Source organism: Tenrec ecaudatus, chromosome 10 (genome assembly GCF_050624435.1).
Source record: "Tenrec ecaudatus isolate mTenEca1 chromosome 10, mTenEca1.hap1, whole genome shotgun sequence".
In the NCBI taxonomy this organism is placed as follows: Eukaryota; Metazoa; Chordata; class Mammalia; order Afrosoricida; family Tenrecidae; genus Tenrec; species Tenrec ecaudatus.
In genome coordinates, this window is record NC_134539.1 from 140,918,452 (window position 1) to 140,940,782 (window position 22,331).

Below are 22,331 nucleotides of genomic sequence, written 5' to 3' on the forward strand. Positions count from 1 at the left end.
GGATATGAGAAACATCAAAAGACATTGGGAAGGGCAGTGCATTGGAGAGCTCACCCTTTTGAAGTTGTGTTCTGTGTGTTTCGGTAGATGACACCCAGGATTGATGAACCTACAGGGGCAGCACGCAGTATAAGGGTGTTTTATTGTTTGTTTGTTTGTGGAGGGGGGCGGGTACGAGGTGGTGGTGGGGTAAAAGGGAGACGATGTTAAGGAGTCCAGGAAGAAAAAGGACGTTTGGAAACTGACTGTGGAAGCAATTGTACAATTCTGCTCGACGTGACTGAACTGTGGAATGATACATGTATTAACTCCCATTTAATAATAAATAAATAAAAGAAATAGTGGACAATGAGCCACTTCAAGAAGCAGCCTAGCAACAAGAATGACAGTCGTTCAAGCTGCACCGGGGCATTAGCCACAAACAAGGCTGCAGGAATCCACAGATGACCCCCTGAAATGCTTCAGCAAGGGCTGGGGCCCTCACTTGTCTATGCCAAGAAATGTGGAAGCAGTCCGTGGCTAACGGACTGAAAAAGATCCATATTTGTGCCATTCCAAAGAAAGATGATCCAACAGAATGTGGAAATTATCGAGGAGAAAAAATGAACATCACGTGCAAGTAAAATTTTGCTGAAAATCATTCAACTATAGATGCAGCTGGTACACTGAAAGGAAGCTGCCAGAAATTCAAGCCAAATTCAGAAGAGGATGTGGTGAGTAAGAGAGCTGTCATTGCAGACGTCAGTGGATCTTGGCTGAAAGTCGAGTTATGTACTTGTGTGCTGACTCTGAACAGATCTGTGCATCATGGCAAGCCGCCACGCACAACAGGAAGGAGGGGAATTACAGAATATCTCGTCGTGCCGATTTGGAAACTGCATGGACCAAGCGGCGGTTATTCAAACAGAACAAAGGACTGCTACGTGGCTTAAAATCAGGGCAATTGGGCACCAGGGTTGAATCCTATTACTATACTTATGCGGTCTGGGTGCAGAACGGATAATCGGGGGAGCTGAGCTCGGTGAAGGAGGCGGCATCAGGATTGGAGGAAGGTTTATGAACAACGTTCAACATGCAGATGGCATAACTTGAAAGTGAGGAGGACTTGAAGCACTTGCTGATGAAGATCAAGCACTGCAGCCGCCAGTGTGGATAATAACTCAATGTACAGACCAGAATCGTCATGACTGGACCAACAGACCACGTCAGGATAAATGGAGACAAGATTACAGTTGTGGAGGACTTCATCTTGCTTGACCCCCACCAGCCAAGTTCAAGGAAGCAGCAGTTGAGAATCAAATGATGGACTGCATTGGCAAATCTGCTACATGAAACCTCTTGAAAAGGGTGGAAGAGCACGAATGTCACTTTGAGGGCTCAGGTGTGCCTGACTCAAGCAGTGGTGTTTTTCAATCACCTCATGTGCATGTGAAAGTTGGACAATGATAAGAATGACCACGGAAGAATCGACGTGCCTGAATTACACTATGGTGTTGAAAAATATTTTTTAAATTTTAAGAAAAATATTAAAAGTATCATGGATTTTCACAAGAGCAAACAAATCTATCTTGGAAGAACCACAACCAGAATGCTCCTTAGAAGTGGCATGAGGAGACTTTGTCTCACGTACTTAGGACAGGTGATCAGGAGAGACCAGTCCCTGGAAAAGACATCATGCTTGGTAAAGTGGCAGGTGAGTGGAAAAGAGGAAGCCACCCTTGAAGAGATGGATCGACCCAATGGGCTCAAACCTAACTATTGTGAGGATGGGATGGGACGGGGCAGAAGCTTCCTTCTGTTGTGTGCAGGGCTGCTTTGAGTTGGAACGCACCTGTCCAGTCCCTAACAACCATGATAGCAGCCGCGGGTGGTATGAACTGTGACGCACTTGACTGCTAATCCAAAGGTGAGCAGTCTGAACCTAGCCTGAGGCACCTCCCAACACAGCCTGGTGATCTGCTTCCGAAAGGTCACGCCCTTGAGGACCCCCTGAAGCAGTTTTACTCTGCGCACGAACGTGGGGTCACCACGAATCAGAAGCCCAAGCACCACCCCAGGTGATCAGGAAGCCCTGAAGGACCGAACGCATCCAATCGCATTAAGATCCCAAGGGCCAGATGCTCTCCTGGCTACCATATCGGAAGCACAACTCCCTCCCATGCAAACTCCCTCCCCAGTATCCCCAGCAAGGACTTCTGCCTCGGTCAGGCGCTGTCAGGCCGCAGCCACACTCCTGTCAGAAGAGAACACAAATGGAAGTGCAGTCCAGAGCGTGTCTAGGGCTCTTCCGGGTGCCCTGGGTGCTTTGTGCGAGTCTCGTCTCTCCAGGGGACACCGCCTCGCACACGGGTGCCCATCCTCTCGCGTCCTTCCTTCGAAGAGCACATTTGTTCAGTGGTGTTGCCCTCCTCTAGGAAGTCCTACCACCCTTTTCTGCTCAGGCCGGGTCTCCCCCAGGAGGGCGCATAGCTCAGGGCCTTTCCTCCCCAAGTGTGTGCTACGCCATCCCATTTTAGTCCCAGGTCTTTGGGGGAGGACTATGTCTGGCAAGGAATCTGACCAATTCAGAAGTGGGGTCATTTTCTTCCCAGCTGGGAAGTCTCTATCCCCTTTCATCCTCTAAGCGGGAGGCTGGCTGCCTAAGTACTCGATGCGCACTTTGATTAGAAGCACCGTTTTTGAGCCGTTGGGAAGGACAGACTTGTACACCAACCACAGCCTAAGGACAGCAGTCCCCTACTGCTAACGGTTGGTCTCTACTAGGAAACATGTGTGCAGCCCTGGGCCTGGCTTGGCGCCGTCGCCCCAGCCCCTCTGCTGGCCTGGGCCCCCAACAGCCCCTGGACACGGTGCTGGGCAGTCCTGTTAGTGCATGCAGAGTCTACCGACACCCGGGAGAAAGATGGCAAGATGGGTGTTGTGTGTGCTGTTTCAGGAGGTGGCCAGGTGGAGGTGAAGTCCGAGAAGCTGGACTTCAAGGAGAGAGTCCAGTCCAAGATCGGCTCCTTGGACAACATCACCCACGTCCCTGGCGGAGGGAACAAAAAGGTAGGTAAGGGGACTGCACTCAGGCTAGGTGCTTCCTGGTGCTGCTACCGGATTTTCTCACTGTCCAAGCAGCTGCAAGCCTGAGTTCAAGGCGCGCTCGCTCCATCAGCTCCCGGGGGCTCCTTGTCTCCGCACCGGCAGCCTCAGGGTTCTGGGGCCTCCGGCTCCGCCATTGGTACTTTCTGCCACGTCGAATGTGCTCTAAGTAAGAAAGACTGGGCCCAGAACACAGCCCCCACTGCCATAAAACAGACTCTGCCATCACGTCGATTCCGACACACAGCAATCCCTCTAGGATGGAGCGGAACTGCCCCTTTGGGATTCCAAATGTTGGGAGACGCAGAAAGCCTCATCTTTCTCCTGAGGAGAGACTGGGGGAATGGAACTGCCGACCTTGCAGTTAGCAGCCCAGCGGATGACCTGCTGTCCCAACAGGGCACTGAGAGAGCCTCATTACAAAACAAAGCGAGTCTTCGTCCACTCACCGCCGCATCGGGCTGTCACCTCATGGAAGTGGACTGACTGCCCTCTCTCTTCCACAGAACGGCCAATGGGTAGGAACCACGCACCTTTGGGGGTAGCAGCGGAGGACTTTAAACCACCGGGCCCCACAGGTGCAGCGGGCCAGTTCATATTTGGGAGGACACGGTTCAACCCATACCAGGTGTCAGTCAAACAAGAGGGTGACCCAGCTTTCCACAGGCGGAGGAAGGCGTGGTCCTCAGCTGCCCACGAGTGTCACCTAGCCTGCCTGGGCCCCACTCCTAAAAATGACCTGGCCCCTGCATTGGTCAAGGACCAGGTGATTCTTCTGCACAGTCGGGGTAGAACCCGGTGCTGGCCCTGTGGTAGCCAGCCAGGCCAGGCAGGGCCCCAGCAAGCAGTGGGACATCACCACATAGCCAAGGTGGCCAGCAGAGCCAGAGGCCACATGACTGAGTGACTGCAGCCGTCTCTAGTCGCCAGGCTTTGCTGTTGGTATTGGTGTACCAGCCACAAGATTAGGAGTTCGAACGCACCCAGCTGCTCCCCAGGAGAAGACCCGGTGGTCTGAGTCTGTAAAGATCACAGCTGAGCAAAGGCTGTGGACAGCACGACCAAGCCACACTTGGGGTCTTGCACCCAGCAGCAGCGGCAGCGGCAGCGGCAGCAAGCAATATGGGCCGGGGCTGTGGCCCCGAGCTGCTACCTCGGCGGCACAGGATGTGGTCTCCTGGCCATGCCCTTGCTTCTCCCCAGGATGCCGCCAAGCACCCGAGGGGGCTGCCTCCCACGCACACAGGCACACACGCTCACACACATGCTACCCTACAGTGCTGCACACGGTCGTCTTCCAGCCTCCAGTGCCTCCCAGCAGCTGATGGAGGGACACCTGTCCCAGCTGAGTCCCCTGCCAAGCGTGAGAACGTGTGCTCACTGCCTGGGTGGCTTTGACTCTCGGCCGGGCCATCTCTTCGCCACACCTCCTGGGTGACAGTCTGGAGCTCGCCCTCCTGCCCCCACACTGTCCTCTAAATCCGAGAGCAGCGGCTGGCCCTGTGTGGGCTTTCGAGACGCAGACGCAGCACTGGCTGCGATGGGCCTCAAACAGAGGGTGCCATCCGATCACGGGCAGGGGTGCCCCCTCGGGCCTCGCTGATCCCAATGTGGAGCAGAGGTGGCCATCCACTATGGGATCAGGCAGGCGTCTCAAAACCTGTGCCCAGTGGTGGCTGGTTAAGGGTTCAGCTGCTAAAGGAAAGCTTGGAGGTCGAAGCCCCAGCAGCTCTGTGGGAGAAAGACCTGGTGATGTGTGTGTGCAGTCCTGCCCGGTCCCCTGGGGCAGATGTGCAGCGGGCAGGACTCGGGACAGGCTTCATAGCACATGTCCACAGCATAGATCGCAGGGTATCAGTGTTTACCAGCGGCAGCAGACTCCAAGCACAGGGGACATCAAGCTGCTGGTCAGGGTGGCAGCTGCACATAGTTCCGTGTTCTCTGAGCTACAACATGAAGACTGTCGAAATAGCAAGCGTTTTTATACGTTTACCACAACTGAAAAAAAAAAACAAAAAACGGCCACTCAAAGACAGGCGTGTGCAAAGGCCCTTGTTTCACAGCTGTGACCACAGCGAAGGAGCCTGCAGGCGGCCTGCTTTCTCTCTGCACCCTCATGCAAACGCTCGGCCTTAGTGGCACCCATGACTCTTGGTGCCGCCGGGAGATTACAGTGCCCACGTCCACCTGTGCACGGTCCCCTTCACCAGCTACGCAGACTGGTGTGGGCCACTTCAGGAGCCACGGAGAGAATTGCAATGCGCTATTCCTGGGCGGAGTAGTCAGGCGTTGGGCTGCAAACGGCAAGGTCAGCAGTTTGAAACCACCAGCCATTCTTTGGGAGAAAGATGAGGCTTTCTACACTCACAGAGCGTGAGCCTCAGAAACCCACCGGGCAGTTCTATCCTGTCCTATAGGGTCACTGAGTCAGGATGGACTCTGGGGCAGTGAGCTGGGGTTTTGTTTGTTTCCCCTAGGCTGCTAACTGCAAAGTCAGCAGTTCAAATCCACCAGCTGCTCAGCAGATGAGGCTATCTGCTCCCATCGGGATCAACTCGATGGGAGTGGGACTCCTGGTGACATCACACATCTCGTGTCAGGAGGGTGTTCTCACATTAGTCTCTCTAGTCCAGCTGGCAAAGGGGAGGAGTGGGAGGCATCTGACGGGAAGCAATGGCTAAAGACATCCCTCCACATTTGCATTCGCAACTCAACGGTATTTATCAGAATCAAAGGCACACGCCTTCTGACATGGCTGTTCCATTTCTAGCATGTACCACACGCGAGACATGATGGGCGTCCCACGTTAGTCCCTGTAGTCGTGTTTGTCACCCACCTAAAAGCCCACCACCTGGGAAATAGGTGAGACTTGGCCCATCTCCAGTGTGGAATACTACGCAGCCACCAACAAGGAAAGGATACTCCATGAACTGGTCACAGAAGGTGCTGGGCATAAAACCCAAGGTGCAGAGTGGGTACACGGGCTTTAGCCTTGGGAATAGACCCCCATGTGTGCTTCTGTGGCAGATCTCCCAAAGGGCACAGCAGACACTGACAATCGTCACAGGACGATGGCTGGGAGGAGGTACAGAAATACTAGTGGTTGCTACCAAGTCGATCCAGACTCCCTGGGACCGCCCCATCAAGTCTTCTAGACTGTGTACTTGACTGACAGCTCTGCTGGGCCTGCAGTTAAAGCTCTCGGCTGCCAATCAAAAAGGCTGACGGGTCAGAGCACCAGCCCCTCGGCGGGAGCAGGTTAGGGCTGGTCTCCGTCTGTCCATCCTGCAGGCTCGCTCTGAGGCAGAGCCCTCCTGGGCAGGCTCATCCACCCGGGAGCAGTGGCTAGGGTTTCCAGCCACAGCTGCTGGGCAGCTTCCCATCGCCAACCTTCCCATGAGCGGGCAAGTGCTTAAGCACTGCACCACTCGGTGCCTAGCATGAGGAGGATCAATTGAAAAACAGAAACAGCAGCTCCTTGCCCCCAAAAGCCCAGCCCCCTCTTCCCGTGTCTCACCCTCCCTCTTGCCCCCAACCCCCACCCCGGTCTCCTACAGATAGAAACCCACAAGCTGACCTTCCGCGAGAACGCCAAAGCCAAGACCGACCATGGGGCTGAAATCGTGTATAAGTCGCCGGTGGTGTCGGGAGACACATCTCCGCGGCACCTCAGCAACGTCTCTTCCACCGGCAGCATCAACATGGAAGACTCGCCCCAGCTCGCCACGCTGGCGGAGGAAGTGTCTGCATCCCTGGCCAAGCAGGGTTTGTGATCCGGCCCCAGGGTGGCCGTCATCGCAGAGAGAGAGTGAGTGAGTGAGTGAAAAAAGAGAGAGTGGAAAACAAGAATGATTCGGCCCTTCGCCCTCCCCACCCCCCAGCTGCTCTTCACAGACGGGGTCACTCAGCCTGTGTCGCCTGCTCGGCTCCGGCTCGGGACGTCAAAGCCAGCGACTGGGAATAAGCCCAAGCACCACCTTCCCAATTGGCGGGTGGGCTACTAACAATAAAATATTTTAAAGACATGCAAACAGATGGCCACCCCCCAACATTTCCGTGGACAATTCCTTTCGATTCCTTTCCCCCGCTCTGAGCAGAGGAGCTCGGAGGGCAGCTGCTGGGGAAGTGAAGGGACAGGCCCGGGCCCTCGGCCCCAGCTGGGGCTTCTCGGAGGCAGAGTGGCAGCCATGGAGCATGGCCACTTGGGGCATGCGTTTGTGCAGTCACAGGCAGATTTGGCCAACCTTGAGTGGGCAAGGGAGAGGCAGGGGTTGGGCACAGATGGGGGGGGGAGGGAAATTGGCAGCCCTGCCCCCAGCCACAGGAAGGACCACCAGCTGTGCCCAGGCAGGGTGCCACCTGTGGGGAACAGCGGGTGAGAGAAGGGTCCCAAGCCCTCTTGAAGAGGTGATGGCAGCAGCAGGCAGGCTCCCCTGCGCCGTGTGAGCCGTTTTATTGAGCTCCGGAGGAGTCTGGAACAGCAGCCACGATCTGGCCACCTCCCAGACCCGGGACTATAGGGCTAACCAGTTCTCTCCGTAAAGACTTGTGCCTCGTAGGGGACACCATCTGTTCCCATGCTTGGGGCAGAAGCGTCTCTGGGGTGTGGGGGCCTGTGAGCTGGGGGTGGTGGTGCATGGGGGATGGTGTCTTGAGCCTCCTGTGGCCAACGCAGCCCGCTGTCTGCACCACTGTGCCTGTGCTGTGCGTAGCCCAGTCACTGCCTGTTCTTCCATGTCACCCTGCCTCCCATCAGTGACATGGAGGGTTTGAAGTGGGATGAGCCTCCTCTGAACCAAGTGGTTGGAACCAAGTAAAGACTAGGTTTCGCAGCCAGTCCTGCATCCAACTGGTGTCTCCCATCCCGCACTCCACCATGCAGCTAGAGCCCGACATGCAGCTCCACCAGACAGCCAGTGCTCAGCGGCGACTCACCATTCATCCCTGCCTGCCGACGGACTTCTCCCACAAGGCCCGGTGTCTCCTTCCTGTGCTGAGCCGGCAGCAGGAGGCTGGGGATCCCAGCAGGGCAAGGCAGACCCCCCCACCAGGCTGGACCATATTCCCTAAGCCTAAGCCCCTGCACTCCCACCCTCACCCATCTCTGAGCCTCCTACCACCCAGTCTCCCAAAGGGTCCAGTCTCACCTCAGTCCATCATCTGCCCTCCACACCCCAGAAAGGGAAACACACTCCATCGGAAATGGTTCTTGCCCTGTACCCTGCTGGAAGCAGTGCTGTCTTGTGCTGATGGAGCAGCTGGGCACATCCCCTCCTCAGCCTGCACCGTTGTAGTTGGACTTGTCTGTTTATGCTTGGATTCGCCAGTGACAATGTGAGAAAAAGAAAAAAAAAACATGTATCTTGACATGTGTGTAGAGGTCCCTCCCCCTGCCCCTATGGGGGTCCTTGATGTCCCCCCTCCCCCGACATTAGAACCCAGCTTCCAAGAGCACCTGGTGACTCTGCCTCTTCCGTGGGGGGGGGGGGTCTGGAGTGGGGGCACCTGGTTTTGAAAGGTATCCATCTGCAGCTGGAATCCCACACAAAAGATCAGATTCATTCTGACCCTGAGAAACCCGGCCAGCTTAGACCAGGTGCCCAGAGTGGGGACAGCCTGAGGTTGGCCGTGTCAGTGACAGCCCTCTTGGGAAGAAGGTCTTTTGACTCCTTGCATCCTGTGAAAGGGGAGCCTGTGTCCACTGGGTGAGGTCTGCAGCCACAGCAGGTTGCAGGCGGCCCTCACCAAGCTCTCCCTTGGAAGGGTGCCAGACTTCCTGTACTCAGGGCTGCAGAGCCAGCGCTGCTCGACAGGAAGGGCACCAAGTTTGTGCACGTGGGCAGCCTCAGGCCGAGTCCTGCCATATCCATTTTGGCTTTTAAGACCACCCTGGGGGTCTGGGAGGGAGGTGCTCTGGACTTCTCCAGGGCTGGAGGATTCCCTTGCAGAAGAAAAAGCTTCTTTTAATGGATCAGCTAGGCCTTGAACTTTCTTCCCTGATCAGTCACAGCTGCCCTCGGAAATGAAGGGTTCTGAGGAAGGAAAAGGAAATGCGAGCTGAAGATCTGGATGCCAGAGTTCAGCTGCACATCTCGCCCGCAAGCCCGTGACCCGGTTCTAGCACCTGGGTGTCACTCACCGGGTTCTGCAGGATCCCAGGTGGGAGTCAGGCTGTTGGGTCAGTCAAAAGCCACGACTGAAGAGGTGATCTGGTCAGTGTGGCAGGTAGATGGGAAAGGGAGGCTGACTTGACCTTAAATGAGGACAATCTCCCTAGGGCTGGGTGCCCACCCCCACCCCCTTCCCCGCCTCCAGTGTCAACATCCCCTTGGATGGGTTAGGACATACTATATACCTGGTCCCATTCATTTTATCCATAGTTCCATTTTTTTCAATCGCCTTCAGTGGTGAGACTCTGTATACTGTTTGCAATTGCTTGTTGTGCTTTGGGGGGAGGGGGGAGGGACATGTAAGAAATGTCACACGGGCAGAAGGAAGTCTTAGAGTGAAGCAGTTCAACCGCCTTGTAACCCTTTTCTTCTGAAGCGCAACCACATTTTCTAGAGGGTGACACCACGATGTCTCCAGGTCCTGAGGCGTTGCTCTTCCACCGACAGGTTTTTCCAGGTGCAGTGGGGCAGCCACCAAGCTCCCTTTCCCCTTCTCGGCCAGGTGAGGCCCATGCAGGATTCTGGAACTTCCAGTTTTCTGCATGCTGCCCCCCACCCGGCTGGTCCCCAGCCCCCCATGATGCTTCCCTTAGCACCTGGTATCCTTTCCTCTAGGCAATTGGCACCTGTCGCCTTTCCTGCCACCTGCAACTCTTCACCCTCCTTTGTCTCTGTCCTCAAGTTAAGCTGGGAGGTGGGGATGAAGGCCAGGTGGTGCCGCCAGTCTGCCCCACCCACAGATCTGTGGCTTCAGGAGACTTCTGACTTCTCTTCAGCACGGGAAAGGGCTACCCTGGCCACAGGCCCAGGAGAGCCTTACCTGCTAGCGGACCTTGCACGGTGAATCTGCAGTGCCAGGCAGGGCACTTTCTGGCACTTGCAAGTCCCGTGGCGTCTGGGGATTTTGAGGGTGGTGGGGAGGGACATGAAATCATCTTAGCTTAGCTTCCTGTCTGTGAATGTCCATTATAGTGTATCGTGTGTTTTAACAAATGATTTCCACTGACTGTTGCTGTAAAAGTGAATTTGGAAATAAAAGTATCACTCTGATTAAACAAAGCCTCTGTTGGTGGGTTCCAGCCTCTGGAGCGTGGTCACAGAGAACTGCGCTCAGACTGTCAAGCGCCGATGCTGGTAAAGCCTTGCTATCAGAAGTGACCAGACTTTGCTCTCTGGGGTCCTCATGAGGAGCTCAGACTCGCTTGTATTGTTATCTCATGCTGCTGCTGGCCAAGAATCTCTGCCCAGGTCAGAGGTCAGTGCCCTCCTGGTTGAGATCACAATGCTGCCCAGGTCAGAGGTCAGTGCCCTCTTGGTTGAGATCCTGCAAGGCTAGGGTTTTCCCAGGTCAGAAGAGAGGGTGGGCTGCACGACAGTTTCTTGTCCTTGGGAGTAAGCCTGGAGCTCCAGGCCTGAAGCAGGCCCCGTCCAGCAGCAGGATGAAAGACAGGCTGGGGTTCCTTGCAGGTCTGTACAACAAACTTCCTGGGGCACCTTCCTATAGACCGGGGGGTGTTTCTACGAAAGCCCCACAGGGAATAGAAACACAACAGCCACCAACACACTGGCTCTTGCTGCTTCGACTACACTGAGCCCTTCCTTAGACCGTCAGGTTCAAAACTCGCTTTCTTGACTCTTCTGGCACACATTTAGCAGGGCAAGTCTTAAACTGCCGCTGGAGTCACGAGAAGCAACAGGCCAAAGAGCACTAGGGCTCTGCCGCTCTGGGCTTCTCACACGTGCCTCTAACTTAGTCCACTGTCAAATAAAACAGAGGAGGGTAAGTAGGGGCCACACAGAGAAAAACAAGCCTGGAGCCCCCTCACCAGGAAAGATGCTAACCTATAGCTCAGGTGCTAAGCAGAAACACAGCCAGGCCCACCCATGCAGATGGCGTCCGTACGCCCTCAGGAGCAGTTCCAAATTCACTCTGACCTCCTGGCTTCCCAACAGAGGGTATGGTGAGCTGATCGGCCACTTTCAGGTAACACAGAAAAACCGAAGGTGATCTGTGTGGACATCTCTTCTTTTTGGTGCCCAGTCCCCACCCCCCAGTGTCCATCCCCCTCCCGAGACAGTGACACAATGGGTTTCCCCAAAGGACGGCTCGGGCAGGGCCACTGTCCCGAAACCCCAGCCTGCTGCCAAGGAGAGCCTGGCACGCAACATTCTGTAACTTTTTTTTATTATTTTTTTCAATTTTTCCTTCCTTTTTTTTTAAGCACTAGTCTGTGCTTTGCGAACAGAATCAAGACATTAACAAAGATCAGCTTTTCTGAAGAAAAGCATTTCTCTAGAACAAGGACAGCTACATGTCTCGCTGCCATACACAGCTCAAAGCAGGAAAAGAAAATATTTACAAAATACAAGGTTTTTTTTTCCATTTTTGTTTTTTTTTGTGTTTGTTTTTTTACAATGCTAAAAGGGTTATTCAGAATTTTCAACCTTATAAATAGAAGAAGCACTTTATGCATAGGGATATGGTGCATTATTGTTTTTTTAAAGAAACAATGACAAATCCTTTAACTTGCAAACAGAACCAAAAAGAAATCACAAATGTTGAAAATTGTGAAAAAACCCCAACCATGATTAAGCAGTTGTCTACTATTTTTCATACGATTACAAAATGGCAAAAAAAAAAAAAAAAAAGGGTTCTTAAACCCCCCCACCCCCTTTTTGGTGATGTGATTGATTATACAGGAGCCAGCAGGCACAGTAGGGCTAGATGGGAGGGGTGAGGGCACAGCCAGGACAGTCAGCACTGCACAGGTGGGAGGAGCCTGTGAGAGGAAGCGCTTACCCGCAGCTGGGGTGGCGCGAGGGGCAGGGAGCAGGCAATGAACATGGACAGCTACAGGGAGGCAGTGGCTCCTGCTCCAGACCCACGTGTGCCGGCGGGGGCCCAGGGAGGAAGCAGTCTCAACCCTGCTTTTACAGATGGGATGAGGGGCAGCAACATTCCTCGGGGCACAATGGGGTGGGGGTGTGGGTGACACAAAGCGCTGACAGGGCACAGAGGAGTAGCATGGGGACCTGAGCAGCTGCAGCCAGGCTACTGCAGTGAGATGACTGGAGAGTGGGCACCGAGGCTGGCAGGTCTCCGGGGTCTGGAAAGCAGGCTTGCCAGCCCAGAGCGCGGTGAAACTATCTGGCAACTATGGCATGGAGGCGACCCTGGGGGAGTGCTCCAGCCCAGATGAGAGGGGCCCGCAGGGCCGACACCCGGTTCTCAAGGCACGGTGGACGGAAACCTCCACCACCGCCGAGTCCAGTGATTCCACAGTGCAGTAGGGTCCAGCCTCAACTTGTATGTGCCAACGGGAGGAAGTGCTCAGGTGTGTGACAAAGAAATACATAGAAACCAAAACCAAAACCAAAATTTAAAAAAAAGGGGGGGTGGGGAATACCAACGCAGGATCTAAATTCCTTAAATTCACTAAAAACTGTGAAAATTTCCGGCATATGATGTTTGAATATCAAACACAGAGATTTCTGAAGCTTTAATGCCAATAGTTAGTCTGTTTAGATTCTTGTATGCAACTCATCTGTGAGCTGGGCGCTGCGCTGTGCCTGTTACCACCGGATGCCGACTTTTAAGGGTGACAAGGGATGGCGAGGTGGGTGCCACCTCTGTCTCCCGGCCAGTCTTGTTGCCTGAGGTGCGCCGAGTGCAGCGGGCGGCCCGTTCCTGCGCATCCAGAGGGTCCTCGCCCTCGGCCTGGGGACTGTAGGCCAGGGGGAAGGTTCGCCGCTCCCAGGGTTGGACAGACTGTGGAAGACAAGGTCCCTGGGTGAGGACTCGGGCCCAGTCTGCCCCAAATACATACACTGGAGAGCCCAGAACCATAATCTCTTGAGAGGGGAAGGGGACTCCTCTTCCCAGTCCCTTGCCAGCTCATGCAAAGCAGACACCATACCTGTTCATCTGGTCCCAGCTCTGGCGTGGAACAGCGGGTATCTTCACTGGCCAGATGGCGCAGAGTGTCCCGGGATACAGGGGTGAGGGGAGCCAAGTGCAGTTCTGGACTGATGGGGCTCCTGGGGGACTGGCCGTGGGAGAACTCAGACAAAGAATGGCTACTACTGACGTCGGGAGAAGCAGGCTGAGGGGTAGAGGGGTTGGCACTGCCCAGCTGGGGGGTTGTCCGGCCGTCTGATGACCTGTAAGATCTGTGCACAAAAGAGTGCCATCTAAGTGTCAGGTGTAGCAGTGACTCGACCTTTGAGCTTCAGGAGCTTCAGGAGGAGGCCGACTGACACAGACAGGCCTCCCCTACAAGCAGCAAGCCCTCCCCTTTCCCTCCTGCCCCTGGCCAGCAACTCCAAGGGTTAAGCCCTCATACAGTGCCAACTAACTCTGGAAAGTGGAGGCAAAGAGAGGGCAAAAACCCAAGAGTCCAAAGCCTTCTATGTGACGGTTCTGCACTCTCACCAGACCCACAATCAACAGAGCCATGCTGGTGATGTCTCCGTGGCAGGGGACAGTTCTCTCAGGAGGGCCAAACACCACATTCTACTGGCCTAGGGAGCATCATCTTGAGGTGGTGAGGCCTTCAATGTTCATCTGGCTAAAGCCCCGGGACCCCTGCCCCAACCTCCATATGTCAGCCTGCCTGCTGCTGGAGCCAATCTGGACAGTCACTGCTCAGCAAGGCTCTAACATGAGACGGCATACATCCATTGGCTGCCAACTAGCACCAAGGCACCTCCATATTCTCAGCCACTGTCCGAGGACAACAGCGACAAGCAACCCAAGAGGCTGTGGCAATCCCATGGACAGAAGGGTGGGTGTGTCTTCAAACCCCCATCTTCCCTCTCAGAAGCCCGGACAACCTGTGCCTGGCCCATCACCTGCTGCCACGCCGCTGGGGTGGCACATTCGTGGTCCACAACCACCGTGTCCTCTCCACCTCCTCACATTTGGCGTGCAGGGCAGCGAAGGCTGCATCAGACAGGTCCTCAATCTGTAACAAAGCAGCTTCAGTGAGCTCTTTCGTCCAAGAAACTGAGTCTAGGTATACAGCCATAGCTCAAACCAAGTCCAACAGACAGAGTAGAACTGCCTGTCCTACCAACCCCCACCCCAATACTGTCTAGGTTTAATGGAGCAGAAAGCTTCACCTTTCTCTCCCATGAAATGGCTAGTGGTTTTGAACTGCTGACCTTGAGGGACACCTTCTCCCCTAGCTAGGCTCTTTTCCATCAGTACCAGCACACACAGGGAGGTGGGTGGTGTGCGTGGTGAGAGAGAGAGAGAGAGAGAGAGATATGCAGACAGATTCCATTACCTCCTCGTCCTCCTCATCAGGGCTCTCCTTCAGAAACTGAAGATCAACCTCTCTCCAGCTGCAAAGCCAAGAAGGGATAGTCATGAGATGCACACAGCCAGGTGTGTGCAACGGAGAACAACAGCTCAATGTCTCTGAGTGACACTGTGCTCTGCTGAGCAGACTGCCCCAGCACAGCTTGGCCTCCAGAAGAGGGCCCTAGTCAAATGCTCAACAGGCAGGAATGAGGGAAGTAGGTTGGGTGACAGTGATAAACATGAGCAAAGGCCCTGTCTAATAAGAACCCCCAAAGTCAACACCAGCTGAGGGCCACCATACAGGAGCTAGGTCAACAGGTTTGCCCAATCTTTTGATTTGTCAACAAATTCCCTATTTTTAAACACAGTGTGTATGTGTGCCAAACAAAATGTCTACAGACCTGTCACGGACAGCCACCTGCCAGATTGCAATCTCTAGACTATTCAGCGAGTTGACACAGTGGGATGAGAGAAAGAAAGGATCAGAGCCCGTGGTGAGGAAAGAGGGGGAGAAGGCCAGAACGGGACTAAGGGCGGAAGTCAGCCACAATGGACTGGCGCCTCTACCTGGGAGTCAGGATTTCCTTGTATTGTAGCTTCTCCACACGGGTTGTTGCAGCAACAGACATTGGGATGACAATGTTGTTAATGTCAAATGAGCTCTCTCCCCTTCTCCTCCTTATCGGCTGCTGCAAGACAAGGTTCCATTTAAAAGGGAGGCACAACTGTACACACGTCAAAGCATTCGCCCGAGCATGAACAAGACCCCAGGAGAGGTGACTCCCGATCTGGGCGTCTCAGAGGAGACACTAGGTGACCTCTAAGAGCAATTCTCACAAGCTCCATTACCACCTACCTTTTCTTGCTTCCTAAAGAGTTCTGTTGAATTTTATAGGGCGTTGTAGCCTGGAGCTTTGACACACTGTTGGTGTTCTCACCCCCCCACAATCACCCTCCTCAGAGTGCCCCTCAATCCTCCTTTTTGTTACTGCTTTTTGAACCCTCCTCTCTGTGAGCTTAGCAGCTGCCACGCATAATGCTTCTGATGGGTAACTGCAGAAGATGCCAAAGTCTATGCCAGCTCAGTAGGTCACCTAACCGTGGGGGTCAGGAAGGGGACCACTTCCTTTCTGATGATCTGCACTCTTCAGCTAAGTCTGCACCCACCAACTGCTCAGTCCACATGGGATTCCCTCTGTCCTCCATTGTGATTCCTGGGAAAAGTGCTGGGAACTCTCTAGTGCTATCAACAGAGGGAGCCGCATGGACGGAGTTAGAACCTGGTTCTAGTCCCCGACCATGGAGAAAGGAGACCTGTTTCTAGAGCAGCAGTTGGAGAGGTCAAACGACCCTTTCACAGGGGTCACCTGAGTCACAACAGTAGCAAAATTACAGTGATGATGTAGCAACGAAAATGATTTTATGGTGGGGGGGGGGTCACCACAACACAAGAAACTGAATGAAAGGATCAAGGGATTAGGAAGGCTGAGAACCACCCTTCTAGAGACAGCCGAGAAGCTGAAACTCAGGTCGCACTACTCCCAAGGACTCAGAATCTGGGGGGAGGTGGGCAATGACTGCAGTTGGGAAAGCAAGGAAGGAACCAAATGGGCAGCTAAAGGGCTTAGTCTCCATGATGAAGGAAAAAGTTCACGAATGGCTTCTGCCCAGACAGCAAAGACCCTATCCCAAACAGATAGGCAAGTGAGCTGTGAGAGGCCTGAGGCAAACAGAGGGATGGTAAACATGCTGCCATGGCGGCCACACAGAAGGGACACCTCAGGGGCTGCATTCAAACCCAAACTACCAGCCAGGCCAGCCCAGCCCAGGAGAGGTGCTACTGACATGGGTGTTCTTGAACCAACCCTCCCGACTGCTCCTGGAGGTGGGGAACGATCCAGCCACGAGAACAGAAAATGCTCCAGGACCGTGAAAAGGCAGTGTGTTTCTAGGGTCAGGATGTCACAGCTGCCACTGCGTGGGACTGCAGGCGCTCACATGCTTCTCACCTCAATTTCCTCCTCTATGAAATGACAACAGATCTGTCACTGACCTCACAATTATAGGGCAACTGTTAACTAAAATGGTTGAAGAGTTTTGAAATTTTTGCCTGGCTGAAGGCTACAGCCTACAATTAGTGGCCTTGAGCTGAAAGGCCATGGCCACGGCCACATCTCTGCTGGGACAGGGAGCAAGGAAACACCTGTTTATTAGGAAACACACCGCGTGGAATCTCAAGAGAGAAAACGACTCCCTTCTTCCCAGTCAAGAATGTATGGACTCCGTCACCACAAACAGGCACGTATGTCCCCAATGGTATTTTCCCTAGTAACCATCTCCGGCTTGGAAGACAGGCAGGGCTGGCTGAGCCCAGGATCTCAGAATTCAAAATGTCTATGAGAATCCGCCTCTCTGTGTCTCCTGTTATATGACCCAAGTGCCTTTGCTGGTGGGTCCACCACCATGTGATGGGGACCACACACACTTAGACAGCGCTGGCTGTGGGAGGTGAGGAACCAGGATGCCAACTGTTTTAAATTCTAGGAGTAGAGAGCACAGCTGGATTCCTACCTGACCGTAGGAGGCTTGTGAGGACATTTTGTGGGTTCAGAGGTTCTTGCCCCTGCTGGAGTCCCTTCTGCATGGCCCTCCCTGGGCAGACAATGTGAGGGGTGGTGGTGGAAAGCTGACTCTGTAGTCAGAATGCCTGATGTGAATCACAATATAACCCTCACAAGTCACCATGCCTTACAGCTGACAGCCTTGGAAAGCCTCAGTTTCCCTGCCTACCAATGGGGAATCTGTACTAACACCCACATTTCAAAGGGCATTACAGGATTAAAGGAGCTAACACACGTGAACTCGTAGTACTGACCCACAGTAAGTCGTCAGTAAGCATATGCTTGAGCTTTACCGTCATCATAATGACTGAACAAAGGACGACTCAGCGGGAACAAAGTAGACACAGTCATGTGTGTTTCAGGACACATGCCTTTAGGGAGTAAAATAGAAGAATGAAATGAACAGGACTGTGGGATGTTGTGTGAACAGATGCCTAAGATGGACGGGACTGGTGACCCTAATTCCACTACCAGGAGATAAACAGTCTCTGGCCTAGTCACTCAGCACCTGTGGGTACCTCCCCTCAGACTGCTTGGGAAATGCAGCTGCACAGACCCTGAGGAGTATCAGGCCCTGGATGAACTCGTCCATACCAAGCTTTACATGGATGGCTCAGGAGAGATGCCCGCTCCACAGTCAAGTACCAACACCTCCACCTGACCCCCGCCCCCCCACACACACACCTTGCCTTAAGCCGAGTTCCCACCACTACCCACTCGATGCACCCTCCTGCCTTCCGGAGCCACCAGAGTCAGCACCTCAGCCCATCTGTCCACACGGGTACTTACAGACACACTGGCGGTGACCTGTGAGTTAGAGCTGGTGGGCGTTGAGGAGTCTGATGAGGTGGAGAGCTGTCGCACCAAGGGACTGTGTGGTGGGTGGTGGGTGGCTGTCAGGTAGGTAGAACTGCTCATGTCCGTGTGATGCTTCAACACTGCAGAAGTCAACAGAAGAGAGAGACACATAGCCACCTTAACAGCTCTGCTCCTCTTTCGAGCAAGCAAAGAATGGCAGCAATTCACATGAAAGGCAAAAATGCTTTCTCTCAGCCTAGAAGATAAAAAAGGTGAAGTCAACTGGCTGATGGCAGGCTGGGGATTGGGCAGAGGTTGCTGTAGCAGTTAAGAAGTGACCTGCATTTAGAAGCAGTAAGGTCCCCCACTCTGTCTTCTTAGAATGTGAAGGACAAAGCGGGGGGCGATTCCAAGCATCCCGGGCTGCCCCCGAGAGCCCGGAGCAGGAGCAGGCGCAAATGCAGGCAGAGGTGCCAGGCCTGGCCCTACCTTCACTTCTCTCGGCTGAATGGTCTCGCAATCGCATTTTGCTGTGGTTTGGGTCATGCACGGGTGGCGGCGGGTTGAGCAAGCGCTCTGCTTTGGGCGCTGTCACTCGCTCCACCATGGGCACAGCCCCCACATCGTCTAAGTGCTGTCTGTGGGTCCTGTCAGGCCGGATTTGGTGATAGGACAGCTCTGAAGAGGGGAACAGAAAAGGAGCTGTGAAATACCTTCTCTAACCTTTTCTTGTTGGAGTCGGAGCTCTTTTTTCTTTCTAGGCCAGCGCAACACACCCAGGGCGCAGGCAAATCTCTCGGACTAGAGCTGCTAGTGATGGGCACAACAGCCACAAGAGGCCACACCATGGAGGGCTGCTCAGGAAGAATTTTGGCTCGAATAGCCAGAGTCCATCTGAGAGCATCCCACACAGGCAAAGGAGACTGCTGTGCACAGAACTGACAGTCACCTGCCACTCCGATCCATGCCATACTGCCCCAGCAAACAGTAGCTTGGGACGATCAAAGGATAGGAAAACAACGGGGTGCTCTTATCCCTTAACACTTACTGGCTGTTGTTAGGAAGGAGTTGACCAACTTGTGTCTGTCTTTACGCGTTGGATCCGACAGACTGCTCGGCACGGATACTCTGTGCTTAAGGGAGAACTTTTTAGGTGGTTTGATTTTGTCAAAAGGCTTGTTCTGCCACTGAGATTTCAACATGCTCTGGAAATGCAGGCTCATGGGGACATCTGCAAGGAACACAGAACATACAGCAGCTTAGTCCAGACACCTGACCTCCGGGTGGCTCCCTCCCCAATGAGGTCCAAGGTCAAAACCCACACCACACCCCCTCTTATCTGCCCAGTGACCTAGTCACCAAGGCAGGCCAAGCTGCTTTCACTCCGACAATGTTTGTGTGAACTTTACTGAAGGCCAATCTTTTGTCTACAACCGTTCTTTCATCTTCAACAACCACCACCACCTCTTCTAAGCGATGGAAGGGAATTTTCTTTGTCTCGTGTATGAACACTCTTTCTTTGAACAACTAGCACATTCTGCTGCTAGTCTCTGAGAGATTTACAGCTTACTTCTTTCTACCAAGACACTTAGTCAGAAATTGTACCCTCAAGTATTTTAAATGTCTACCATGTATTAGCACTGGGTCTGACATCCTCAACACCCCTTCCCCACTACCCCTTGAATTACCTGGACAGTTAGGTGACTATACAAGAACAACAAACAACACCTTTAGACTTAATTGCATGTATACGTCTTGGTTTTTGTTTTTTGGGGGTGGGGGGAAACGGGTGGGCTGGGGCCAGGAGGTGCGTTGTTTCACTACTGTTTCCACTATCTTCACTTTATATTTTTGTAAGAAAATGTCTTTGAATAATTTGGAACTTGAAAATTAGTCTTCCCCAATCCTCTGACATCAGGTACTGTGGATCAGATTCCTATTCACTCATCAGGTAGGTCTGCCTTTTAAGCTTCTGTCAAAACAAAAACAAAGCCTGGTGGGAGTGTCACACATATTCTGTGTGACAAGATCAAGTTAAGGACAGCTGACAGACTTTCTACATGCTTAGTGTAGTCTCCCTCTCCGTTGTTTATGGGGCGCCTTCATTTTCTCTCATGATGTTTAGTTTTTCATTGCAGATCTGTTTTGTCAAAAATGTTTGTAAGTATATCACGTTTTTGATACTGTTAAAAACTCTATTAAATAAGACATAAGTGATTTTAAAATCTCCATTTCCAATTCTTCACTGCCAGTATACAGAACACATTTTACCCATTAGCCCGTGATCTTGCTAACTCAACTACACTAACTGCTGCGATCCTGTAAGGCGTCCTCTCTGCCAGCATGCACAATTGTACCCTCTACAAAAGGAGATGTGTCTGTCTACTTGTTTTCCAACCTGCATGCCTTTACATTACTTCTTCCTCCTTTACTGTTACTCTGACACAGCTGGAGGTATTTTGAAGCTTTTTGATGTTCTAACCAGCCTCAATATTCTAAAACATCACCACCACAGACAGAGTTACCGATCTGTTTTTAGGGTTCTGAACATCAGCCCAGGGATCCCTTTAATTTGAAGACCAGCCCCTTTTGCTCAAGTCCCTAGATTCTAACCACCCAGGTCACCCTTAGAAGTCCCACAGCCTGAGCCTAAAGTCAAAGAGTACAGCTGGACAGACATCGCCATGGTAACTGCCCGGGACACCCAGCCAAGTGTTCAGGTCCCGCCCCTAAAATGAGCCAGGGTGGCGGGACCAACGCAGTTAGTATCCCAGCACGCACACTGGCTACATACGTAGGCCAACCAAGCACATTCTTTTCTGTTGCACCCAGACAATCTGTGTGTGTGCTTGCTCTCTCTCTCTCTCTCTCTCTCTCTCTCTCTCTCTCTCTCCAGGTAGTCACACCAATCCAAAGGCACAGGAGAGGACATCGTTTTGCTACTGCTCAATTCTGATCCTGTAACTACAGCCCCACCCAGCCTGCTATGAAATAGGCGTTGGAACAATTGCCAGTCATACCACCTATGCCCCGGAGTGGAGAAATTAAGCAGACCCCAAAGCAACTTCTCTAAACCGAATGAATCATCAGGTTATGTTGTGATAATCTACAGAAGTCCTGGCAGTATAGTTGAGTTGGGTTGTTAACCTCAGGGCCAGCAGTTTGAGACCACCAGCTGCTTTCTATTCTGGTGACAATTAGTAGTCTCAGAAACTCACCGTACTATAGGGGAGTGATGAGTCAGATTGGACTCAGTGGCATCGAGGTGTGGTTTTTGTTTTGGGTCATTAGGGTGCTAATCTGTTTCAGGGAGGCTACAGCTGTAAGTCACCTATGCTTCTGTGTAACCACTCTACTGCTACGAGTGAACAGGGACTCACTACTCTCGGGTAATTGTTGGTCTGAGTTCCTGCTCTAATGAGTTAAGAACACCTGGGGCCCACACAGAGCTGCCCCTTCTCAGCAGACTGGACACACAGGAGCATGAACATGGAAGACAAAAGCAGTGCTCCACTGCGCATAAGGATTATGGCATCCCACCTGGCACTGGCATCTGAGCACTGCTCCTGGAACTTGCCGCTCTACACCTTAAGTTCCCACACTTCAACAAACACAACCAGTACGTAAACTCAGAGACCAACCAAGGTCTGTCATTGCATGACTCACTCAGCTGCTTCACTAACTGCTTCCACCATTTTCTCTCTCAAGCACGCGTTTTGAGTGGTGTTTTGTAACTTGCACTTCCTCCTCCTACTGGGAAGCTGTGATTATCTGCTCCAACGCAGCTAATTGTCCTGGCAAGCGCTCTCACAACAGCCTACCTCCGTCTGACCAGTAGGTGGTGCCCTTATTAAGCCTACTAGTTAAATCTCAATTAACATCCTGTTCTCAAGGTTAAACATCTACATTTTCAACGAAGGATTCAGTAGGCTTGAATCAATGAGGTGCCAAGAAAGCAGCCTCCTGTCTGCACCACTGCCTGGTTATTGTCCAGTCGCTGCCCGTGGCTTGGTCTCCAACAGCTGAGGCGCGGTCAAGATGGAGACAGAACTCCAGGATTCAGAGCCAATGGTGACTATTGGCCGAACAAACTACAAAAAGTGATCAGAATGCTGGTTGGAACTACTGTTAAGTTATAAAGAAAACTACAAAACCACTCAGATCAGGAGAGACTAAACGACAGCTAAATAGCACATTTAAGTAATTCTTTTATCAGTGTCTGGTATGAAGGCAAGCATCCACAAAAGTTAAGGAATGAGACGAAAGTCACACTTAGCTTGCCAAGAAAAAGACTAGTTAGACAACCTATCACCTTTGAAAACGCTACAAAAGTTGGCCCCTAACAGCATTGTG

General features: G+C 52.8%; 2 protein-coding genes across 8 annotated transcripts in view; one reads left to right on the forward strand and one right to left on the reverse strand.

Moving 5' to 3' along the window:
• The window catches only part of MAPT (microtubule associated protein tau), a 52,623-nt gene extending 45,384 nt beyond the window's left edge, over positions 1 to 7,239 (forward strand). For both annotated transcript variants that reach the window (XM_075559406.1, XM_075559405.1), the window contains 2 exons: positions 2,936 to 3,048; positions 6,642 to 7,239. In XM_075559406.1, the coding sequence (XP_075415521.1) occupies positions 2,936 to 3,048; positions 6,642 to 6,857 (329 nt within the window). In that variant the 3' untranslated portion in view covers positions 6,858 to 7,239. The remainder of the gene's footprint in view (positions 1 to 2,935; positions 3,049 to 6,641) is intronic.
• Positions 7,240 to 11,433: 4,194 nt separating this feature from the next.
• The window catches only part of KANSL1 (KAT8 regulatory NSL complex subunit 1), a 190,886-nt gene continuing 179,988 nt past the window's right edge, over positions 11,434 to 22,331 (reverse strand). For 4 of the 6 annotated variants that reach the window (XM_075562014.1, XM_075562016.1, XM_075562013.1 and 1 more), the window contains 8 exons: positions 19,027 to 19,209; positions 18,468 to 18,656; positions 17,970 to 18,118; positions 15,127 to 15,248; positions 14,543 to 14,600; positions 14,106 to 14,218; positions 13,172 to 13,424; positions 11,434 to 13,023 (listed from right to left, as the gene is read on the reverse strand). In XM_075562014.1, the coding sequence (XP_075418129.1) occupies positions 12,796 to 13,023; positions 13,172 to 13,424; positions 14,106 to 14,218; positions 14,543 to 14,600; positions 15,127 to 15,248; positions 17,970 to 18,118; positions 18,468 to 18,656; positions 19,027 to 19,209 (1,295 nt within the window). In that variant the 3' untranslated portion in view covers positions 11,434 to 12,795. The remainder of the gene's footprint in view (positions 13,024 to 13,171; positions 13,425 to 14,105; positions 14,219 to 14,542; positions 14,601 to 15,126; positions 15,249 to 17,969; positions 18,119 to 18,467; positions 18,657 to 19,026; positions 19,210 to 22,331) is intronic. The other 2 variants (XM_075562018.1, XM_075562019.1) reach the window with 2 other exon arrangements.